Source organism: Uloborus diversus, chromosome 6 (genome assembly GCF_026930045.1).
Source record: "Uloborus diversus isolate 005 chromosome 6, Udiv.v.3.1, whole genome shotgun sequence".
NCBI lineage: Eukaryota > Metazoa > Arthropoda > Arachnida > Araneae > Uloboridae > Uloborus > Uloborus diversus.
The window spans coordinates 30,553,378-30,578,841 of record NC_072736.1 but is presented as its reverse complement, the minus strand read 5'-3'; the positions used below and the strand labels follow the sequence as shown (position 1 = coordinate 30,578,841).

Genomic DNA, 25,464 nt, shown 5'->3' with positions numbered 1-25,464 from the left:
TTTGTGCAGCAGTTATCAAAAGAAATATATAGCAATTTTAGCATAAGAAGCACTTCAGAACATGGTGGTGATCTTATGGCACATGTGCAAACAAATGAATAATATACTGGCCAGTGAAAACTAAACAGATGGATAAGGAAATGTAATGATGGTTGTATTTTTAAAATATATGTAAAAATAACAGAACATACTGTACTCAAAGCAACAAGGTGACAAAACAAACAATGATTTTCAAAACAAATCAATAACAGGAAAACAACTTTCAGCATGAAACAATTTCTACTGGTAAAATAAGTGCAACTTCTTTCAAAGCATTCCACTCACTAAAAATCTTCTCATATTAAGAACATAGTAAAATTTGCAGTTTTCTCTTCCACAACTGAAGAAAAAGCATTACATTGGTTGAAATACATCCGACACAAAAGTAAAAACTTCGATTTATAAAGTTCACCTTCATATAAAAATTGTGCTCGACACTAAATTTTTTTAACTTAATTTTCTACATACTTTTGATACAATAAATTATCAATCTATGTTTCTAAGATTTTTGATGATATTTAGCTTTAATAAATATGCATATTATTATTACTGTAACTTGTCTATTTTTGGGGTTCAATAACAGAAGGGGGGGGGAGTAGGTGGATTTACCCTAAGGAAAAAAAAGAAAAAGAGCTACCTCTTTTTCCCCGTATTCATCTTTTCCCCATTTAAAAAAGCACATGATAAGTCACTTAACTCAGAATCAAATTTGACATGAAAATTTTTATGAGCAAAAAGGTCTTGCAGACATATTTGCATGATACTTCATAAAAAAATTCAAAAAGTGCAGAAAACAAGTTGAGCAATTTAAATTTGAAAATTCAATTCAAAATTACCTCAGTTTAAAATACTTCAGTGAAAAGAAGTACAACCTTTTAAGCAGAAAATTTTGAGTTACGTTGGTGTCTTGGGGGGGGGGGGGGGAGATCTTTGAAGCAAAATATTTTAAAAGTAACTTTTCACTTAATTGCTAATCTTACCAAATATATGGAAACAATTTTGAGGCAGTTTTAACAGATTATCAATTAAAATCATTAATAATATTTGGAGAAAGATTGCACATAATGGAACCATAACTAATGATTAAACGTTTCATACACAATACTAACAATATGAAATCTTACAGCACCAAAATGCAATTTTTACTGTAAGTAGCTGTGGAAAAGAAAGATGTAAATTTTAATATTGAATGTCAAGGTTAAAGTACTGAGGAGAGATAGAAGGTAGGGAGGATGAAGCTCACTGTTCCTGAAGCAAGGATTTCAAGACATGAGATGCATTTAAAGTAAACATTTTAAGAAATCGGGTTTCTTTCACTAGTCTAACATAAAACGTGTCATCATTTGTCGCAATTGAACCACTTGACTTGGGCTCTTAGCCTCAGCTTTTCCTAACTGATATATTAGACTTGCTCTCTTTAGTTGCAAATCCCTGCTTTAAGGATTAGTGCACAACAGCACACTAATCAATTATAAAACAAGATTCATTTGACAAATTTAAACCTAGAAAAACATAAATGAGTAAAAAACATTTATATGGAAAAAAACGCGCTATAACAATTTAAAGAAGTTTCTTGTTTCTGCATTAGTCTTTCATCTCTCCTCTTGTATATTTGTGTTTTTGATAAGAAAGCGGGTGAGATTTAACTTTATATTTTGCATAAATTCAGATAGCATATTTTTTCCTCCTACTAATCAAAAACTAACTTTTTTTTAAAAAATATTCATCTATTTTTTTTTTTATTTTTATGAATCTTACTATGTTATAAAAATCTAATGATTGTCATCGGAGCAACCAATGAAACCGTTAAAACTTTATGACAGAAAAATTGGGCTACATTTTATGTAGAACGTTTAAAATTTCAAGCAAAATCTGAAGTAAATCAAATGCTATAATTTGCAGTAAGAAAAGTAATATTAGAGAAGCACTGTTATACTAATTTGTTGCACATTATTTTTTGCACTAATTCAACAAAAACAGAATCATTTGAAGTTAAAGTAGGTGCTCAATAGTGGGGAATATTTTGATACTTGAGATTTCGGCACAATGGCTAAATTTCGGGCATCTATCATTTCATTCTGGCAAGATTGATATGGCTGAAGAATTTAGTGCCCAAAATATATTAATTGAGCATTATTGAACCTGCGCCTGCTAGACTTTAATGATGTAGTTAGTATGTAAGGAAGGGGAGTGGCGAGCTCCAATAGCAAACTAATCCATATGAAATTCTGGGGCTAGGTAAGCGATAGTGATTAGGGACAGTAGCCCCTCAGTCTTGAAATAAAATCTGTTATGTTCTTTCTCTAATATTACAAATGCTCTAATTTTAAAATATATACTTCAGAACTACATATTTTCATTTAAAAAAGTTTGAAAAATATAATGATCATATATATGTTATTTTAATCATTCAACATATAAATCTAAATTGGCACAAGATAAATATACTGATTATTTCGGAATCAAGAAAATTTTTCAAACGTACTAATCCTAGCCAAATCTTTTGTGATTTGAGCTATGAAGCTGTCAGAATTATCAGTTCTTGATTCAGCAGAGCTACATACATCTTTTTCTTGTAATGAGCTAACACCAAAGTTAAAGCGACTGCCATGATCCTGATATTCTTTATCAAAAGACCTTAAGGCTTGGTCGGCACAATGGGAAGTGAAATCTGTGCATTCAAAATCAAATATCTGCTGCTTCTTAGTTTTTGATGGACTTTTACAAACATATGATTCAATGACAGCATCAGTTGGTTGCCCCAAATTATTTTGAGATTCTGCAACAGATTTTGCAGACCTGATTTGCTTTGGGCTGCTACAAACAAAATTATCTGGACTGAATATTGAGTTCAAATTGGTTGAAAAATCTCTTTGAGAAGGACTGCATGGAAGTGAAAAGTCAGAATGCTTTGATATTAGACCAAATTTTGGACTGTTAGGAGAGCTATGGTAAGTAGCATCAGGGACCGACAATTGCCTGCTAAACTGAGAAATGTTTTTAGATGGAAGGAAACTACCTCCAGAGCTGAAATTACTTTTATCATTTTCTCCTTGGTACCTTGAGTTTTGAAGAAATGACAAATCAAATTCAGATGCAGGCAGCTAAAAAGATGAAATCAATTGTTAGATAAAACTGATTGCTGGAGAGATTTTTCATATAAAATTACTACTTTGTTACAACAAAAAGCAAACATACACTAGAAATTGCATATTGCAAACATAATCAATAACAAGCATTGCTTAGATCAGAACAGAAAGTCAGGTTAAGTCAGTTAAAATACATTTCCTATTGACCTTTTAGCTTATTTCACCTAATTACTCATCTCCTGTTTGAGAAATTCACCCAAGATTCAAAAAAGCAATATTCAAAATTTAAAAAAAAAAATTTTAAAAAACCCCCTCAAATTTGCTATTGGTCCATTTTTTTTTGAATACACCAAATTAAATATTTGATCAGTGAAGTATTCATGTTGAATAAATTCAATGAAAAATAAATTTTTTTTTAAAAAGAAACTTACAGGAGTTGGATGGAATGATTGAGGAATCATGGTTTCGTCCGATCTTTCAGACAAGTTTACTTTTGCTTCAATTTCCTGAATATGATTCACAAGTTTCCTAATATGCTCCAGAAGTTCCTTATTATGAGCCAGTAAACGGTGATTCTGAGACTATAAGTACAAAATACAATTACAATGAATAACTCAGCACCAGTAATGTATGAAAAAAGCAATTATGAGACAAAATATTACATAAACGAAACATAAGCATAATAAGTAGGTTAATATGTTGGTCATTCTTTCTTTTACATAAAATTTTATTTTATGTATCCTTCTCGAACAGAAAGACACACTAGTTATTTGTTTCAATGCAGTGGCATAGCTAGATTTTCATGTCATTGTTGATATACACCGGCTAAAGTCGATATTTACCAGATTTCAAAGTCTTACAGTAACATATACATAAACAGGAAAACTTTGTGAAAATTTGAATTTTCTTGCTCATTTCTAGCTCTTTGTTCATTTTAGGGTCCAGACCCTTTGGCTATGTCACTGAGTTTCAAAATACTTTTACAAAATTTACTATCTGGAGACTATAGCCCATCTGAATGTTGCAAGAAATATAAAAGCAATAGACCGGGTAAGGAGTGGAGCTTACTGATCGGTTTTTTCTTTCCTTTTTTGAAAAATAAATAGAAATCAATTCCACCTCCTCCTTCATTTTTCGAAATAGCAGTTCCAAACACGCAACTGTAGACAAACATTTTTACGGGAAGGAATTCTGGAACTCTTCCCTGGAATATTTTTCAAAATGGAAGTTCTACAACCAGTCTGAAGAAAACGAAATCTTTGGATAATATGCGGATAATACGATGCAGAAAAATGAAGTTTTGATTTAACATAAAATTTTAGCAACTAAATTAAAAACCTGAAACAATACTTTTAAAGGCTTTTTCAAAACTAATAAAAAAAATGATTTCTTTTCTAAACTGTCATTATAGTATGCTAATTACTTGAAGCCAATGTCAAGAAAGGAGCAAACCAGCTAATTTTGTGCAAATGATGGCTTCTTTTACAGTTTGTTATAAATTTTACACAGCCTGAATTACTTAAGAAGACTATTCAAGCTGTGTAAAATAAACAACATACAGGCAAGGTAACCGTCTCGGCGAATCCTGCTGTAAATATTGAGGTTCAATGCGTTGGTGTGGAGGGAAAAAATACAGATGACTTTTTTAACAGATAATCTGCGGTTATACACAGGAAAATACAGTACAATCCTTTTTTTTTTATTTTCAAGCACGTACGCATGGAAAAAAAAGGAAAATAAATAAACAGTAATAAATTATTGTCTGAAAAAAGTGAGGGGGCTCAGGCCCCCTCTGGCCCCTCCCACGAGCTGCCACTGTCTGGTAAAATGACAGATGGGACAATAGTGTGCCAACCTAGAGAATTTTTCAAAGACCTCCATGACAGATTTGTCAGATACTTAGTCTACCACAAAAGTGACTTCAAGAAGCAGACAAAATGTATGCGCGCTAACAATACAATCTTAGACCATTTTTCAAAGTAAGCCAAATGATACACAAAGTATTCAGTTGAAATATTTCTTGAGCTGAAAGTTTTACATAGAAATAACATATATATCTATGTAATATATACAGACTAGCTCCATAGCTAGGCTTTGCACGGCATACCTCGATAATAAAAGTTCAGTAAATGATGCGCATTCAACAATTAGGCTTAAATAATAGAGGAAAAAATCAAAAATACTGTAAAATTTCCCATTGAAATAATGATTCTTAAATTTCATTAACAGCAAATCTATAAGTCTCGAATAAATTAAATTCAATCCTCCATTAATAGAACTAAAATTCTTGATTATCTTCTACTGGCAGTACAAAAAAAAAACAAAAAAGGAGCAAAAAAATTAACTAAAGGGTAAAATGTTACCTCAAAGCAAAAGCAAGAGTTTTATTTATTCACAGCCAAGAAAAATAAATAGCAACAGATCAAAAATGATTTTATTCACACTAATTTAAACTGAGCTCATAGGCAAAGGATAAAATTCAGATTTGATATGGATCTCTTAGGCTTAAAAATGCTTACAACTTTTTCCTGGTAATTTTGCAGCCTTGGTTTTTTATAGTTTCAAAGGAAGTAAATTTACTTCAAGAGTATTTTTGTCAGGCTTTCCAATGAGACAAAACAAGAAAATTGAAGAAATATTTCAGGTAAAAGAGCCATTTAATGCTCTTTTCGAGTCCTAAAATTAAAATTTGACTTACTTTTTTGATATATAAAAACCCCCTACATTCTTTCTCGGGTGCCCAAGTACCTCCCTGCCAGATTTGGTGGAGAGTCGACGGAATTTGTGGATTTGTATAGGGAACATACACACACACACACATATATACATACACATAATATATATTGTTTTATTTATATAGATAACAACATTCCTATACATTTGCACTTAAATATTTAATTTTTGAATTATTTATGAAATCCAGTTCGCTGATTCATCATCATTTAATGTGATTTTAAGTAAAACAAATTAATTCATATGAAAAAAAATTAGAAGGAAATAAAAATCAGGAATAAAACATTTACTTGTGCTTCTTGACGAGCTGTAGTTTCAGCAGAAAGTTGATCCTTTAACAGTTGTACCTGCCCCACAACAGTATGTAATTGCTGGTTCTGTTGCTCTAGTTGCTCTTTTAATAACTGGATATGATGATAAACACTTGGAGAATCAAGAATTTTCTTATTATTTTCAGAAGCAGAACCTTTGAAAGTCTATGGAAAAAAAAGTTAATTTCTAAAAGTTTCATTTGCACTATAATGCAACATTTTTGCTTTGTGCACAAAATTATTTTTTAAATCAGTATTTTGACTTTTTTGTAGCTGCAAAAATTTGTTACAACCCATCAAATCTAACACTTTCTCAAATTTACAATTCACAACAATTTATTTACACTATTATTTTCACTTATTTTGTCCCACTCACATTCCACAAGTCAATAATCTAATTCTAAAAGCATTTAATTCGTTGAAAAATCTTTCAATTGAAAATATTAAAACAAGTATTGCAGCTAAATATTATCATACATGCTACTTTATACATTTAGCAACACAATACATTAAGGTTGTGTGCTGAATGCTTACGAAGCACTGCTTTATTTTCAGAAAAATAAGTGCAATATTCAGTCTTGCATAATATAGACGAACGCGCGAACAGCATTCGCAGAAAATTTTAGGCTGCGCAGAAATTTTTTTTTCAAACTGCTTATGTTGATTTTTTTTTAAAGGAATTTTTAAGAAAATCCTAGAGTTTATTTCTGTTAAAGCCTTTCTCCAAAAGCCTTTTAAAGCACATGTGGAAAAAAATAATGGTTTTGGCAGTTTTCTTCAGTTAGTGAAAAATAAGCAAATTATATGTTATTGTAAAAAAAATTAAATGATTTAAAGCCCTTTTTTTGTCTCTTTCATATTTGAATATAAATTTAATTTTTTATTCAAGGGTGAGTTAGGCAAAATAATTATTTGCATAAAAATTTCCACTTAGGATTTGTGTTCGCAGAAAGCTTTTCATTTTATCTAAGTCTGGCAGACACATGTTTTGGTATCACAATTAATGCCTTTTTCAATGTAAAAGACGATATTGTCCAAATCAAATTAGTCAAAATTTTGCAATAAACTTACCCTACTATCAGATTTTTCGTATAAGTCAGTTTCTTTTGTTTTCACTTTTGCCTCTATGTCGGGTGATTTTGTGAGACTTGACTCTTCTTGCGTATCACAACTATTAGGCTCAGAAGCACCATCTCCTTGACTCTTACCTTTAAAAAAAATAATAAATAAATAAAAGAACAATATTAATAATGCTTAATATTTATTACAAATTTCTAAAAAAACTTAAAATGAATTTTTCCAGCTCAGGAAATAAATTTGCCTACCTCAAAAATGTGACCCCCCACTTTTACGATTTCATTTTACAATATATTTTTCAGATGGTTTTAAATAATGGTAATATACATCTCTGAAATTGTTGCGTCATTTATGGGTCATTCCACATAATTTCAGTGAAATAAAAAATTTTTGGTTGCTTCACCATTTTTGATTTTTTTCATATATTGTATATAAAATGCATATAATGAAGTAGATAAAAGTTGTTTGCCAAACACATCTGTCATGTCAACCATAGATCATATACTACATGTCATAGACATCATAATTTTATCTTATGTGAATATTTAAGTTAAATAAAACAAAATAATTTTTTAAGCGATTTTTTGTACTTGTATATACCAATAGCGTAACGAATCACATTATAGAATTATCCTTCAATGTCTAAAAAGGAAAATAAAACATAAACTGTATCCCGCTTTAAAAAAAAGTCCTCAATTTTTAAGCATGGAACTGATGTCTCAGCAAATTTACACAACACACACATACACTAACCAACACCCCCTTAATACTAAATGCCTGTCGCTTTCTCGCTTTTAACATAGAGCAAAAACAAACCCAAATCGAGGGAACGAGGATAAGTAATTTTTGGTACGGACGCTTCTGCCATGCATCGAAGGTATTAAAAATTAACAACAAAGAAAACAATTGGCTTATTTCTAAATTTAAATTTTGAAAACAACATATTAGCAATTTGATTTGAATTGTTTGGATCCATTGCCATAGAAACGTCTTTTGTTGCATTGGCGCTAGGTAGCATTGCTAGTTTTATTGGAAGTCAACGCAGGCGTAAGCTCACTTTTTGGGGCAAATACGATAGGCACTTCAGGGGATATTGCACTAACACACACATATAAATTTATGTTTCAGGCAAGTTGACATAGCACACAAAACGTTACTCAATTAAGTAGAACATATTCAAAATAAATAAAACTTATATGATGAAAGAAACTTTAAATAAGTATTGTAATAAAGTTTACCTTTGTTAGAATGATGATCAGGTAAAGTACTTTCTTCAATATCTTCATTAGAAGTTATACAGGCAGATGTTGAAGCTAAAGCTAAGCTTAGTTTGTGACACACTTCAAAAGCTTGCCCAACAGTGCGAACAATTCTCATAGCTTGACTCTAGCAGAAAAAGAAATTAGATATGTAAATATATATAGCTGACTAAATATACTTTTTATTACATATAATAAAAATTATACTCATATATAAAATTTTTATTTTACTTATAAATAGAAATCTAAATAAATATTCATTCGGGCATGTGACAACAGTGTCCTGAAGTAATTCACTTACTTGATGTGCCTTTGGGTTTGAAATTTATTTGCAGATACAGTATGGGGTTCTAAATCCGGAACGTTCATGGATGCATTCTTCCATAATTTTAGATCATGATACAAAAATTGGCTAAAATTTCTATGTATGTGACAATTTTTTAAAAAATTAGCTGAATTTTTCTTTGTACTACCAATTAATTTCAGTGAAAGCATGCTCTGACACGCTAGAAAAAAGTCAGAGATAGTTGGAATGGGTGTACTATCCATGGATGTTGTTTTCTATTATAAATTATATGATATGTCGATTGTTATAACAAATAAATAATTTTTGTACATAAATAGATTTGTATTTTTGCTCAATTTGCTTCGTTTTGTATATTAATGATAAAATAATAAGAAGTATTGTATACCGAAAGCAGATGTAAAAGGTTACTGTGCAATTACAGCAAAACGCTAACGCACGTCACATCAAAGGAAAAATAAGTTGTAAGTACTATGTTTTCAACAAGAAATAAACGATTGCTCACAATTTTAAACATTTAAAATTGGAAAAAATAATAAAAGTTGGGGGGAAAAATATTTTTGAAGGTTTTTTCTTGTTTTGTTTTGTTTTTTAAATTAAAAAAAAAGTGTTTTCAACAAAGATTTGTTCATTAATGTCTATCAACTCGAAATTAAAATTTATAAAAATATCATTAAAAATATTCCATTTTAGAAAAGGAAAACAATCTGCCCATTGTCTGGCAGAATTCAAGGTATTAACTTATCATTATGTATCATTAACTTAACCTAAGCAAATGGGAGAAAATAAATACCTTCTTTTTTGACTTGAAGACATTGCACTTGAATGAGTTACTTCCCCCGTCTCTTGCTATGTAACTAAATATTTTAAGATCTTGAGAATCATGGGAAACATAAAATATCCTGTAAATTTAAGATCATTATTAAAAAATAGATATAACAACGGTAAAATTAGATATAACAACATTTTATCACATAAAACTTGCAGATAACTGTTTTCGGACTTCAAGGAATCCTTTTTTCAACACAATGAAGAATAAGCTTTAGTATGAAGGATGTTAGGCTTTTATCAGATGACTTTTCATTCTTTTACAACTATTAAGAATAGTTGTTAGAATCATAAATTAATCATAAATTAATCACTGGCTTCATATTTTCAAATAAAAATTTCTAGAATAAGCGATAGAGAAAACAATTTTTAACCTTTTCAGCTAGAATGATAATCCAAATCAGGAACTCCACTTGCTAACTTAGTAGCCCTGCTTTTTATCGTCATCGATTTCAATATTTTTTTTCATCTGCATTTGCTTGAATTTGATCTACCATGTCCTCAGAAGTATACCTCGAAAGTGATAACATATTGGTGTCAATAAATATTTAATTTTGAAATGCTTCTGTAACAAATTAAAAAAAAAAGACCATAACCATTTTTTCTCAGGATATAAGATAACTCATTATTAACTTTTGGTTGACTTCAGAGTGACAAAGGAATTTTTCTGAGAAAGGATAAATTAAGCTGGGAGTTAATAGAAATTTTATGAATCACAAAAATATTACTCACTTTAAACGGGGTTTGCCCATTAAAAGCGAGTTATGCTCCCATAGACTTAACATGGTACCAACCAAATCTTGGTGATTTCCTCGCTAAATCTGGGTTCTTGTTAAAGCAGGGCTTGGTATAAGCGAGTTTAGCTGTATTTAATTACATGTGTTCTTGGTAAAGTGACATATAAGTAAATTAAGTGTGACAATAAACACAATTAAATTACTTAAGAAACCTTACTCAATGTTCCATAGATTAGGTGATTTTATTAATATAAAAATTATTACATTCAAGATGCTTAACAATTTACACAGAAAACAAAACATGTATGTCGGATCAACTCAAAAATGGTTTTCTCCTTTGTTTATGAATCGTTAAAGTCAAAGAAGAAACACGCAAGTAAATATATAACTTCTATAGTTTGAAGTTTTGAAGTAAATCATAAGACATACAAAGCTGCTATTTCTATAAATTTTGAGAGTACCTATAATCTCCTCTATCTTTCTAGGGCTTTTCCCCATAGGATAAATACTTTGCTTCCAAATTGTTTGTTTTGTTTAAAGTCATGAAACAACTATTTTTACAACTGAAACTGTTCGAAAGAATCGATTTTGATTATGTTGTGATAGGGCCGACTTCATGATAAGAAATTTTGTGAAAGGGCCACTTCAACATAAAAAATTTAGAAAAGGGACCATTTTTACATTATGGAATTTTGTAAATGGATCACAAAGCTAATATGTGTCTGGATGGAGTCCAAAAAGGGGTTCATAAAAGGAAAATGGTTAAAAACCACTCATTTAGAATATGTTGTCTGTAACAAAACTAATCAGGACAGGTTAACTTTGTAACACCCATATTGATATTCATGTTGCAAGTTTGGAAACAGAAACAAATTGCACTTTAAAATAAACTAAGGTTTCTTTTTTCTTCCTTTGTTTGATATTAGGGGTCTGTCCAGAATTTTTCACAAGGTTTGCTTTTTGTGAAAAATAAATTAATTTCACAAAAAAAATTAATTTCGTAAAAAAAATTTTTTTGGTTGTAAAAACAAAATTTCAAAACTTTAAGATGGCCAAAACTGCAGCATTAAAACTTGAAGTTGAGTGTTTTCCTCTTTTCTGTTGAGAATATTATTCTTGAGTATTTTCCTAGTATTGGGGCGTGTCATCACTCTCTGGGAGATGAGAACCCTCTCAAGTATCAATATTTATCAACCATTCTACATTATGTTACATCATGCCAAAAATGTTATATGTTTTGTATTTGAAATTGTAACAAAAAAAAAATAAAACTCAGGCAGGGGTTCAGCATTTAGCTTTTTGACTCCAGACACTCTTAAAGAGCACAGAATTTCACTTAAAACATATAAACTACGTGGTTTTAACAAAAATAAAAAGAGATTTTATTTGTTTATCCCTTAACAAAGCGTAAAAATTTGAAAAATCTGATCCCCGTTGTGGATGCAAACAGACCGCAATTCTCAGCTGAAGACATCTAAAGTATAAAAAACGGCTTGTAAAAGAAATATTTTTGAAAAAATGATTTTAGAATTGCACTTTAGGGTTCTATGATAAAACATATCATAAAAATCTGTACACACAGTTGAAGCCAAAAAAACATTGATTTAGCATTTTAATTTTTGACTCATAAAAGAAAATGGAATTTCGCTTTAAAACTTGAAATAAGCGTTGTAACAGAAATGAAGAGATTTTTAATATATTTGCATCCTAACCAAGCAAACTTAGCTTTAAAAAAGAAGAATAAAGCATAATTCTCACATCGGGTGTAAAAAGATAGCATTTTTCAAAATGTAAGCATCTAAAGAAAAAAAAACGGTAAATACAAGAGTTTATTTTAAGTTATTTGGCGATTTTGACCATAAACAATAGAGTTATGTGATCAATTGTTTACATTTTAAAGCTGCTATTAATGTAATTTATTGCATTCTTTGATTATTTGGCGAAATATTTCAAATTGTAAAGAATTGTTTTTGGTTTTTAAACAGTGTTTAGCCATTTTAGTGGAAGAATGTATTTATTTTACATCTGGGGGAGGGGGGGGAGTGATTTTTGCTTATACAGGGAACTGTTTTTACCTTTATGTTTTTTTAAAACTGTATCCCTTCAATTGTTTCATTCTTTTTCATAAGGGGGATGTTGCAGCGGAATTTCCCGTTTGTTCTAGATGGTTAGTTAGTTTTTTACACTTAATATCTGTGGACGATTTTTATTCTTTGAGTATGGATGAAGGAACAAACCATGGTACAGATGTGATATACCCCCCATTTGGCGACATCCGATTTTTTGCACAAAATTGAAATATTTTTCTCGCCAATGAGGCGATAACTTTTTAAGCATGGCATCCCTGGCGAAATTAACCCGTGTTTCGCAACCCGAAGGCAATCTTGTTCAAACTTGTTTACTTGGGTTGTTTACTCGGTTTCACGCAGGAGAGATAGGTGTTGTTTCGTGCAATATACCTTACAGGAAAGCTTATTTTGTGTTAGTTTAAATTCAGTAGTTGTGTTTTGAAGTAAAAACATTAGAAAATGCCAGTTTCTTCAAACTTGAACGTTAATTAAAAGTTAACTCCAACGTGGTGTGTATCTGTAACGTGCCATTGTCATATAATGTATTGTTTTAGACTGAGTGTGAGGATTTATACCATAAAAAGGTAAGTTCTTTATTTTAGAATTCAAAAAAAAAACTCTCACTTCCGAAATTCTTTGTTTTTACAAATCCTTGAGGGGTTCTTGTAGTTTTTAACTTTATTTTTACTGTATGTAAATTAATTTTACAAAAATAGTACGGTTATTTTGTTCTAAAAGTTAATTCTTATCGATGCCACGAATTATTTAGACATTCTATGAACGTGCCTCCTTTAGGTACTGAATTTCTGAAAATAAGTTGACAGCATTTATAAAAATATAAAGGTGTTATTTTATGTAAAATATAATAGGTATTTTGAAAGCATGTCTGGATAGCAATAGCTAAAGCTTTTGGCTGAAATAGTTATTGATTTTGGGGATGTTTTCCGCTTTAAACATCGCAATTTGAATCGCTTTGCTCTTTTTTAGCAGAGTATGAGAAAAGTTTTTGTTCGATGAAATGCATGTTGGAAAATAGCTTTTATTCATTGGTGAGTTGTTATAGTAATTTGTCAATTTAAGCATTTTAAATACTTTCTAGTACTTGTTCTTTGTGTACAAAAACTTTCTAGTTTCTGGTATTTTTGGAACGTATATTCGTGATGTTTTTTTTTTTGTTTTATGTTGTTTTTATATATATTGTGTTCTGAACTGCTTTGATCATGTTTTTTTATCTGATTTCTTCCTGTTGGCGCTAAAAAAGCATCGCTAAGAACGATGTATGACATATGTCGTCATACACCGTTTTCTTGGTGACGCTTTCTTGGCACCAACAGGAAAAAGTCGCCAAGGGTGGGGTATATCACATCAGTTCCCAAACCATACAATCTATGAAGATCTTTCAAGTATGCAAAAAAAAAACAGTTAATAAAACAACTGCTCAATGTCCATTAGATAAATCAAGTTGTAATAAATATATGCATTCTGACAATAAGCAGCTTAAAACATTTTCTTTTTACTTATTTTTTTCAACAAAATGGTTCAAACACTTGATAGTTTATCATACTTGCCAACCTTCGAAGGAAAAAAACCAGGAGATTTTACTAGAGGTATATAGGTGATTCACCATCGACATATCCTCACTACAGAGTTATTAAATTATGCTTTTAAATAACATAAATACTAAATTTAAACTGAAATGGGGATTTTTTGCACAAGTAAGCAAATTGGTAGCAGCAAGAAAAATATACTGCAAAGAAAAAGCTAAATAATGAGGGGTGAATTTGCTTAAAGTTTTGTATTCTCAGTCTTTACCAGAAAAGTAGCTACAAAAATTTAATTACTAAAATCCGAAAAAAAAAAGGAAATCAATATATAATGAAAATACAATATAAAATAAGTAGGTATAGGGTAGCACATATATATGTTAAAATAACTTCAAACATTAAAAATAATTGAAATAATTTCAGGATGCAAAAGGATTGAAATCTGCTGCAATTTTCGGCAAAAAAAGTGCTTTGTTGAACATGCAATGTGGAAAGCTTCTAAAAAATTAATTTTTACTAAATGAGTTATAAATTTTTTTATTCCCTGACATTGGTAGACTAGCAAAGGGCGCCATCTAATGAGAAGAAAGTGAAATTTTTAATGATTGACTGAAAAAACTGCAAAAACGGGGGAAATCAGGAGATGGAAGCAAAAAACAGGAGTTTCTCGTTAAAAACAGTAGAGTTGGCATGTATGGTTTATTGAAATTTTTCAACTTTTCAATTTACAAAGTTTGAACAGAACAATGTCTGTCGGGTCCTCTAGTTTAACTTTAAAAAAGGTTCTAAAAGTTATCGGGTTGTATGCATGAAAATATGCGTTATTTTGATTTCAGAATGTGTTATTTTGCTTTTTCAATAAATAATTTGTGAAAGATCCGTTTCTGTTTATCAGAATTTTGTGAAGGGTTCGTTTTGATTGATCAGGATTTTGTGAAAGGTTCGTTTTGGTTGATCGAATTTTTGTGAAGGGTCTGTTAACGGACCCAAATCTCCTCTGGCCAGAGTCCTGGATATAGTTTAGTTTTTGAGTTTTATCACTAAATGTTTGTTCAAAATATTTCAGGTGTTTGAAGAGTTATTGAATCCACTTGCAAGATTTATCTGATAAAAAAAAAAAAAAAAAAACACTAAGTGAAAGAATATATAAATCATTTCCTTTGAGTAAGATTCGAAATTTTTAGAGTTCCAGACAACAATCATGACATAATTAAAATTTTGAGCAAAATAACATCTTTAGAAAACGTAAAATAAAACATTCCTTACCTATATATAGGATGATGAAGAACAATAAATTTATTTTCATCCCAAGGCCAGTGATTTGTCTAAGAGAGAAAAAAAATTAGGTCAACAAACAGATACCTTATGAAATTGGGCCACAAAATGAAAATAATACTTACTCGTTTTTTATTCCTTAGCACTACTTTAACACCATCAACAGATACTGTGATGCTTACTTTTTTTTTCTTTAAAGATTTTGCTTTGAATTCATACTGAAAATGAACCACAACATATTTTTTTATTTATTTTAAAGCATAAGAGTTGTACAAATTCAGTTCAATAATGAAAAATATTTGTTCTAAATGAAGTAAAGCAGAAATCCAAGCATTCAGGTTCAGGCCCGGAACTACAAACCTGCAGACTCAGCAGTGTGGGGCGGGGGGCACACTGTACCAAAGGAGCCAGTGGCTCTCAGTAGCATAGAACTCCAGTAAGCATTTAGACTTGCTTGATGGTATTGTTAAACTTTATCGAAGAAAACAAGACTGATTTTTTTTTACTGCATTATTTGGTGACTGTTACCAAGTTCCGCAGCCCACATACTGTTGATTCTATACTTAAACTGGGCAGCGCTGTGAATGCTGCAAGAACCTGTTTACCCCCCCAGTCCCCCTTTCTCGCGTCCTCCTTAGACTCCTTATGACACCTGTTATCATTGGATGTCTGTCATTTCAGGTCAAAAAGCAATGAAGTCCAAGGCAGTCTGATAACATCGCCATTGCTTGAACTTCAAAAATTATTTTAAAAAGAAGTTCTTATTATATTGCAAAAATTTTTCACATATGTTATTCCATCTTTATTAAAAAAAAAATTAAAAAATTGAACACTTTCCTATTGAGTTGAATTATGAGTGAATTTTTATATACAGGGTGTCTATAAATGATGAACCCGATTTTAAAAAATCATAAGTTCTCGATGGAATAAAATAATTAATGTGTAAAATTAAGGAGAAAAGTACCAAGTTTTTACTGTAAAAGGTGACAATTATCTTGAAATGCTGGAAATTTGGTTATTTCCGCAACTGCTTGAGGACAGTCCCGATCTTATCTTCCAACAAGATGGAGCACCTTCTCATTGGTCTTTGTCGGTGCGTAGTTACTTAAACAATGTGCTTCCACACAGATGGATAGGCCGTGCGGGTGACGATGATTTAACGTTATTCACATGGCCACCAAGATCTCCGGACTTAACCCCATGTGATTTCTTTCTATGAGGTTACGTAAAAGACCGTTTTTTTGTACAGTCAATGCCAAAAACACTTTTAGAATTGAAGCAACGCATTTCTGCAGCATTACAAACCATTAACAGAGACATGTTGGAAAATGTGTGGAATGAACTAGATTATCGAATTGACATATGCTGTGTGACAAGAGGGTCCTATATCGAACATTTATAAGGTAAAAAAAAACTTGGTACTTTTCTCCTTAATTTTACGCATTGATTATTTTATTCTGTCAAGAACTTTTAAAAATACGATTTTTTAAAATCGGGCCCATCATTTATAGACACCCTGTATTATACAAATTCAGACTACTTAGGGGGCAATTCCATGAAAAGTGAAACCAGTAGGTCAAAATTTCATATTGCAGTTATGTTGCTATATTATACATCATTGTAAAGCTTGAAATGTGTATTTTCAGAATATTGCATTACTTTTTCAATAAAAACTAAATAATAAATTTTTTTCCTAGTTGGAAGTATGATAGTCGGGTCTTCAAAACAATCACGAAAAATTACCACATTTTCAAACGCTTATTTCTAATAGCAAAATAAAAATAAACAAAATTAATTGCAGTGCTGCTTAAACTATTAACATAATACTATAATAACAGGCATTTATTTTAATTTTTTTACAAAATAAAATTAGGCAATTTAAATTAAAAAAAATAAAGTTCAATGTTACGTCCGTAACAAAAATTTAGCAAAAGTTGTCGTTACTTCCTAAAAAATGAAAATTAAAAGAAATCCTTTTTTGTCCTTTTAGCAATTCATCAGAGTAATTGTTTACCATAGTTTAAAACATTAGAATTTCTTTAGTTTTTAAAAAAATGGCGTTACAGACGTAACATTTTTTGTTAGGGACGTAACAAAAAGCAGTACATTACGTCCGTAACACATGTATATTTCCAATTTAAAAAGAAAAAAAGTACAGGATGGACAATGAAAATATAGTATATGACATGCAATATGATATAACGAAACTTCTGATACTCTGATTTTCAAATTTTTATACATATTAGTGGCTATTTAATTTCATTTTTTAAAATTATTAAAATACACATCGTCGCCTCAAAGCAAGATTAAGACATGTAATCCCAGGAATAACACTAAGATATCCTACTGTTGCTTTGAGGTGACAACATGTGTTCCTCTCAAGGTAAGATTTTTTTGTCGTCCAAATCATGCAATAAATTCAATTGGTGTTAATAATTCTTGATTAGCAATTAATTCCTTAATAACTTGCATAAAAATATTCTAGAGGGTTCCTTAATTTCTCAAACTTTGCTTCATCAATGCATTATGACACAAAAAAATAATGTTCTCCAAGTAGATTTTTGTGAAAATTACTTGATAATTTAACCTGATGAAATCCAAAGTATTTTGTGCCTAATTTTCACTAATAAAGCTTTTTTTTTTTCAAGAAAATTTACATTACAGATATTAATTATAGTTTTTCTCTTCAAACTTCTATCATTCTGAAAGCATAGCCAAATTGATATTACTTCTTATTTGAAAACTAACTTTGAGATAAGAATTTGTCCTGTTGTTTAATAGTTTAAACCAAAGTTACTCTGAGTTACTTTATTGTTATTTACTCTCCACAAAAAAATAATGTTTAGATTACAGTTTCATTGATACATTGAATATTTTAGTTTTAAATCTTAAATTAAAAAGCATAATTAGATTGAATTAAAAGTACTAAATATTGAAATTGCTACATCTGATCCTCAGATAAAGCACATTTAGTTTTGAAGCAAGATTTAGATTACTTAGGCAAATGTTGGCCAAAATGCATTTTTCCGATGTCAGTTTCGGCCGGTTTTTTTCCACCTTTGGCAAAAACGTGCCAATTCTATTAAAAAGCGATCGAAATCAAAGGCTGTTAAACTTTAAAAGAAATTAGGCAGTTAATATGTTTGTTGAGAGATAGAGAAAATCATCAAAAATTCTCAAACTGTAAAAGTACTCCCTTGTAGAAGCCCCCCCCCCCCCATGTTCATGTTAAAAATTTGAAAAATTTATTTGTAACTGAATAATTCCACTTTGGTTTTGCTTAATTTCCCCTTGGATAATTTTACTTCTTATGATGCACCAATTTACATTTTACATATTTATTTACATGGTGGTATACGCAGGGATCCCTGCCCCCTACCTCCCCAAATCTTTAAAAACTATTAAGGTACAACTTAAAGTCAAAATAATGTGTTAATCTATACCATTGCACTCTCTCAACAAAAATTATTAGTATATCTAAGCTTTTATTTGCTTTGTGCAATCAGCATATCAGACACGTTACGTCCGTAACACTTTTTTGTTACGTCCGTAACAAATATATTAATTTTTATCATAAATTTTACAAACAGTATCCATGAAAACTTTATGGTTTTAGAAAGCTTGAAATCTCTAGAACAAGTATTTAAAAGAAAATTTCAGAAATCTATGAATAGTTCACAGGAATATTGGCAATTGTATGACAAAGTATACATTTTGCTTTTTCTGAGTTACGTCCGTAACAGGCAGTTTTGATTTTTTGTTACTTTTTGTAATCAAGCAATCTGCACCCAAATTTTTACTAGCATAAATAACACCAAACTATACAACAGAAAAATTTTTTGTAGCTTTTAATGTAACCAAATTAAAATTACGCATATTTAAAGTCTATGATTGTTACGTCCGTAACGGTGGAATTGCCTTAGGGAAAAAAAATAATATATTTGGTAAGAATAGTACTATTTTGTAAGAAATTAAACAGACTCCAATGAGAGAGATGCAAAAAAGATAGTGCTTTTCCTAGACCTAAAAAGGGCAGGGCCCTTCCTGATATAAGAGCACTCCTGCAATTAAAACGGCACAGTCTCAAAAGAATTTTGCAGTAAAAAGGTACAGTTTTAATCTTCCCACACCGTTTCAGTAAACAGGGAACAAGAGAGTTACCTTTCAAAACCATGCTGGAGTGAGTTTAATCTTTCAACCAAAATAATTCACTTTTTAATTTTAATTTTAAACAAAAAAAAAGTTGAAGCATGTAGTAAATAACTGAAACAATCAATGTGTAATTTTTTAAAATACTGATGAGAACTGAACGTTTTGTTACTTGATTTTACTGCAAAGAAAAACGGTTGCCAAATTTTTAAAGATCAAGATTAGCGGTCCACAACTCGTCACTAAACAAAATCAGTCACCACCTGTGCTGTTGATTAACATTGATGCCATTAATTAGTTGTACGGTCAAACCTTATCAATTCAAACGTGCTTAATCAAGGTTGACGACTTGCAAAAAATTATTGGGAGACATCACCGGGGTTTAGGGGTTATGTAATCCCAAGGAGTCTCCCCCCCCCCAGTAAAGGTCAGATTTTTGTACTTTGAAAATGCCAATTTACTTATTTTCTGGTGTGTATAATTTAAACAAACAAACAATATGTGACATGGCATTTTCAAAGTAAAACAATCTAAAAATTGGTATCCAAATTTTCTAGTTCAACTAGATCATGTCACTTGTCTTAGTAAGAGACATTTTTTTGCTCTATCTTATGGGGAGCTATTGCAGTGTCGTAGCTAGGCATTGATATAAGGTACGGCACTTGATTTGCACGGAAGGGCACTCCCAGAGACGCCGACTTAAAAAATATATTGGGGAAGAGGGTATACCGGGGGTCTCGCCGAGGGAGATTTTCTAATTTTGAGATGAAAAATAGTGAATTTCAAAGTTTTTTTAAAGCATTTTAAAGTCATATAATCAACATTAGAACCCTGAAAACTCGACAGGCCTGATGACAAGCATTTTTGGGCTTTGAAAAAAGGAAAAATAAATACAAAGACGCACAATATTTTTGTAAAAAGGTAATTTAATTTACGCATGTTTTTTAAGACCAGTTGTTTTTTCGTTAATGATATTGACTAACATATTCAAGTGTAAACGAAATCTCTCAATGTCCAGGTCATTTTTGAAAAACTCATTTGATTTTTCACAATTTGTTTCACCTCTGTTTAATGAAAGCAAGCACTCTTGTTCAACTGCAATGACCTGTGAGAGTTCCGTTGATGTAAATCGCCCAATACATAAAGCGAAATTGCACAATTTCACAAACCCAAATGCACTATTGCCTTGTAGTACTCCCTTGGGATTTTGAAAGTGTGCTGTGAGCTGGTTTCATTGTTTTCATACTTCTTTGGTATACGTCGATTCCAAGGAAGTGAAAGATCATCATTTTATGAAGGTTTTCTTTTAAACACAACTCCCAAAGGTGTTCAAAATGCAAACCCAACCCTCATATATTTTTTCCAGATCAGCAACACTTAGATGAGCGCACCACAGCGCTGCCCACCGGCAACAGACTTAACCCGTAAGTTCACGCACTGGGACAAATTCTAATTGTGTTTGCAGCACTATAACACTATCATTATTTACATAGCTCATCTTCAGTTAACCTGCTTACTACCATAATAGTCATTTGTTTTAACTGATTACTGAATGTATTTTACAAGGTAAACTATCTACAAACAAGGAAAATAGAAGATAAATTTATGATTTTAGAAAGCTTAATATAACTAATAATTTTCTTGATTTATTGAGGGGGCTCTGTCCCCTCAAAAATATTCTTGAGGGGGCTCAGGCCCCATGGAGTTGGCGCCACTGTGCTTAAAACAAATTATAGTGGAACCTTGATTAACCGAGCTTCGATTAACTGAGGTTTCTGTTAACCAAGCCGTAATGAAGCGTATTTTTTGTAGATAGGTAAGTCCTGATAAAGATAAGACGTTTTATTTCTCTGTTGTTCAGGTGTTTTATGCTTTTTTAAAAAAACAATGTGGTACATTTAATAAAATGATGAATTTTTAATTTGGAAATAAAAATGTTTTTTTGGATTTCTTTTTTTTTTAATGCATTTTCTGTATTAAACTTGATATTGTAAAAATATTTCATGAATTTTTTAAAACTTACTACAAGTTATTTCCACTTTTAGTTTTTTAACTGCAACAATTCCTTTTTATATGTTCATTTTCATCTTTTAAGAATATTCTATTGTGTTTTTTATTGATACATATTAAAATTTGCGATCCTGATGAGTTTTTGTACAAAGTTACTAACCGAGATTTCCGACATCCGAGGCACTAGCGGTCCCAATTAGCTTGGATAATTGAGGTTCTACTGTTCTACTAAGACAAACTACATTTGTGATCTCCATCCTCTTGCACTTACATTTTTGTTTTTTGAATAAGACAAACTACAAATAAGATAGATGTATTTTAAAGGTCTTATTGAGTTCATTTTAATGAGGTTCAACTGTATTAACCTCTACAACACATAATTTTTATGTTTTCGCAGCTAATTAAAAACTAATTTTTGCTTAGTTCTTTTTTTTTTCTTCTTTTTTGTTAACAAAAAATTAGCACTAGAAAAAAGGGAGTGGCAACTAATATATTTGCCTCAACTTGATTGAAAAAATTTTCTGCTTCCCAATCTTGAATTTTAGAATTTTTGCATGTTATCAAAAAAACTAGAGTTGCTTTAGTGTGATAAAATAATATGTTAATTTATAAATGTTGCTGTTATGGGATCCACTTATACAGCATATAAGTAACCCTGAAATATCAAATGTTTTACTTACTCTAATTCTTCTCATGGCTGCAACGATTTCAATCCTACTATTTGGCCTTGGGACATCCAGAGAACCAATATACTATATAAACAAAACATAAAGAAAGAAATGTTCAGAATTTTGTCAAAATGATCAGAATCCTTTACAATAGAGAACACAGTTTAACTCAGAAGAAATGTCAAAATTCATGAGTTTGTTATGAAACATTTTTAAAAGTAAAATTGTGAAAAAAAAATAAAGAAATGCTTATATTTACATATTTGAGAAAGAATGTCTTATTTCATTTTTTCCCCACACATACATTATAATCTCTACTAGTAGGTATTTTTCGGAAGAAGCCCAAAAATGTATAGTTAAAAGTGCGGCTTTTCTGCTACAACCCACTTTTTTTAAATGCCCCTATTTTAGTCGTACTGTTTGCTTTAAACAACAATAAAGAAATTTTTTTAACACATGCTAATATAATTGCATATCATCTAACCGTTCATTTTCAATGTTAATTACAGCTAAAGTCTGACCATAAGAAAATTGATGGGAAGATTCTCTATTCTCTACTTTCTATTCTCAAATTTTCTACATAGTTGATTGTGCACAAATTGAAGCTCATTTTTATGACTAGAATACAATAAAGAAGCAAAATAATGAAAACTTACATCAGGGGTCTGTCCAGAATTTTTCACAAGGTCTATTTTTTGTGAAAAATCAAATAATTTTGTGAAAAATCAAGTAGAAACGAAATTTTAGAACTTTGAAATGGCACAAACTGCATCATTGACGCTAAATGTTGAGTTTCCCCTCATTTCTGCTGAGAATAGCATTCTTGAGTGTTTTTCGAGTATTCTGGGGGAGGGGGCAGCATTGCTCTCTGGGGAATGGGCACCCCTCAAGTATCATTATTTATTTACCATTCTACATTACGTTAACTTTTCTGAAAATGTTATATGTATATTATTTAAAATAATTATAACAAAGAAATTCAGGCAGGGGTTCAACATTTAATTTTTTGATCCAAGACACTGTTAGAGCACAATATTTCGTTTAAAACTTATAAACTCTATGATATTTACAAAAATATAAAAATATTTTATTTGTTTACCTCTTAACAAAGCGTACTAAACATCGAAAATTCAAAAAATCAGATACCCATAGCCAATGCAAAGAAATCGCAGTCGTCAAAGTAAAGGCATCAAAAGTATAAAAACTGCTTGTAAAATTAATATTTTTGATAAAATTACTATAAAATTGCATTTTAGAGTCCTATGTTAAAACATATCATTAATATCTGGACACAGTTGAAGCAAAATAAATAAAAAAAATTAAAAATAAACCATTGATTCAGCATTTTAATTTGTGACTCATTTAAAAACCTTAAATAAGCGTTGTTACAAAAATAAAAGAGACTTTTCATTTATTTGTATCCTAATAAAGCGCAGTTAGCTTGAAAAAAGAATAAAATATGATTCTCATATTGGATGTAAAAAGATTGCTTTTTTCAAAATGTAGGCATCTAAAGAAAAAAATAGTAAATAAGAGTTTATTAAAAGTTAATTATTCTTTTTAGCATCGAAAAAATCAAACACATATAACTTTCTCCCAAAATAAGTTATACATCACACCACCAGGTACAAAGTGGGGATAAGTTTAAAGTTGGTAACCGTAACTGAAGCGATCACATCCCCCCTCCCCCCATTATTTGCAGTTCTAAGTTCACTTTGCTGTATATTATTGTTTATTAAATCATGAGCAAGGGGGGAGGGAGAAAAGTGTTTACAATGCATATTCAGGGAAGGTTGACACTTTTTCAGAGAAGTTTACAACAACAACGCTGCATAAAACAAACAAGCAAAATTATAAACCAAACTGACTTTCAGCTGTTAATTTCTTTCAAAGAAATCAACAACAAGCATTATATTTATTTGGCTGTAGTAGTAGTTATTTATCGCTTGCAGGAGCATCACAAGAGTGCTGATTTTTTTCTCTTTTGAAAAATTAGCAGATTTTGTATAAGTTGATCCCTTTAATTTAACTTAAAGAAAGGTTCCAAACATTATCGTTTCTATGAAGGGAAATATAGTGCATTATTTTGATTTGAGATTTTCTCTTTCAATAAAAAATTTGAGAAAGATCGGTTTTTAACAGAATTTTTAGAAAAGTCCGTTTTGGTTGATCGGATTTTTGTGAAGGGTTCAATAACGGACCCAAATTTCCTCTAGTCAGACCCCTGCTTACATATCATTAATGTTAGCTTGGAGTAAGAGTAAAAATTACCTTGTGATGAAACATTTAATATGAAACCTTTTTATACACAGCTGTGAACATTAAAAAAAATGGAATGTAAACATTTTTAAATTTTATTTTCCTTCTTTGTAAAATGTTCATTTTTAAAAAACACCACAAAATATTTCCATAAAATTTCTCTGAAAGTATGGGGCTGATTCAAATGCAGATTTTTCCACTTATCCCCTAAAATAATGGTATGAGGATTATAGTGCCCATAGCTTTAGGATGTATTGAGTACCCTAGGTAGGCCTGGGCGATGCATCGCAAAACACCGGTGTAGATCCTACACTTTTACATCAAGAGAATTTTTCTTTAAACCGTATTGACTACAAATCCAAGCAGATATATTCAAACATTGGCCTTTGACTATTGTCATCTTAATCTCTGATTTTTCCATGCATTTTTTTTTAAACTAACGGAAAACTTAATGACGCTTTCTTCATTTTTTTATGAACGAATCTGCGATTTTGGGGCCCCTAAGCTATAGCTTGCTTAGCTTAGCTTATGGATAAATCTGACCCTGTTGATATACAATAAGTTCAACCAATTCTTTCCTATTAATTATGCATTAGGTATAGGGTGTATTTCTAACCTGATCACGGCTGAGTTATGCATCACTTTAAACTGTAACATTTATGCAAGTCTCTACATTTACCTCTATTACTATTACTATTAACAGTAAAGTAGCATTTTCTTAAATTGATTGTTTCACAATAAAAGTCTCCAATTCTAAACCATATTAACTAATTCAAACAATTACAAATAAGCAACGTGAAGAACTTTTATAAATAAAATTTTATAAATGTACATACTTTTGCATGAAAAGTGATTCCATGCTGAAAAGCTTCTTCATTATATAAAGGAATCCTACTATCATAAGCATCATCACTAACTAAATTATATAATTTCTTCGAGGGCATTTTATAATACTTCTCGAGATTGATGCAGTTTAAAAACCATTATTCCATATCCAGTGACTGAAAAAAATCCCCAAATACAACTCCAAGCTTCCTTGATTTTCCTCCTTCAGGAGCGTATGTGTTCATAATCGTTGATGAATCAGGAAACAAATTCAAGACTGATAGAAAT

The 25,464-nt window shown here is 30.6% G+C and overlaps 1 protein-coding gene across 1 annotated transcript; it reads right to left on the bottom strand.

The window, feature by feature from the left end:
* Positions 1-2,501: 2,501 nt before the first annotated feature.
* On the bottom strand, positions 2,502-25,307 carry LOC129224311 (carboxyl-terminal PDZ ligand of neuronal nitric oxide synthase protein-like). The gene is made up of 10 exons (XM_054858748.1): positions 25,188-25,307; positions 22,105-22,176; positions 15,391-15,483; positions 15,257-15,315; positions 9,606-9,714; positions 8,488-8,635; positions 7,249-7,380; positions 6,152-6,327; positions 3,560-3,709; positions 2,502-3,143 (listed from the first exon to the last, which is right to left on the bottom strand). The coding sequence occupies exons 1-10, from the start codon at positions 25,293-25,295 to the stop codon at positions 2,502-2,504; spliced, it is 1,689 nt and encodes a 562-aa protein (XP_054714723.1). The 5' UTR covers positions 25,296-25,307.
* Positions 25,308-25,464: the final 157 nt, after the last annotated feature.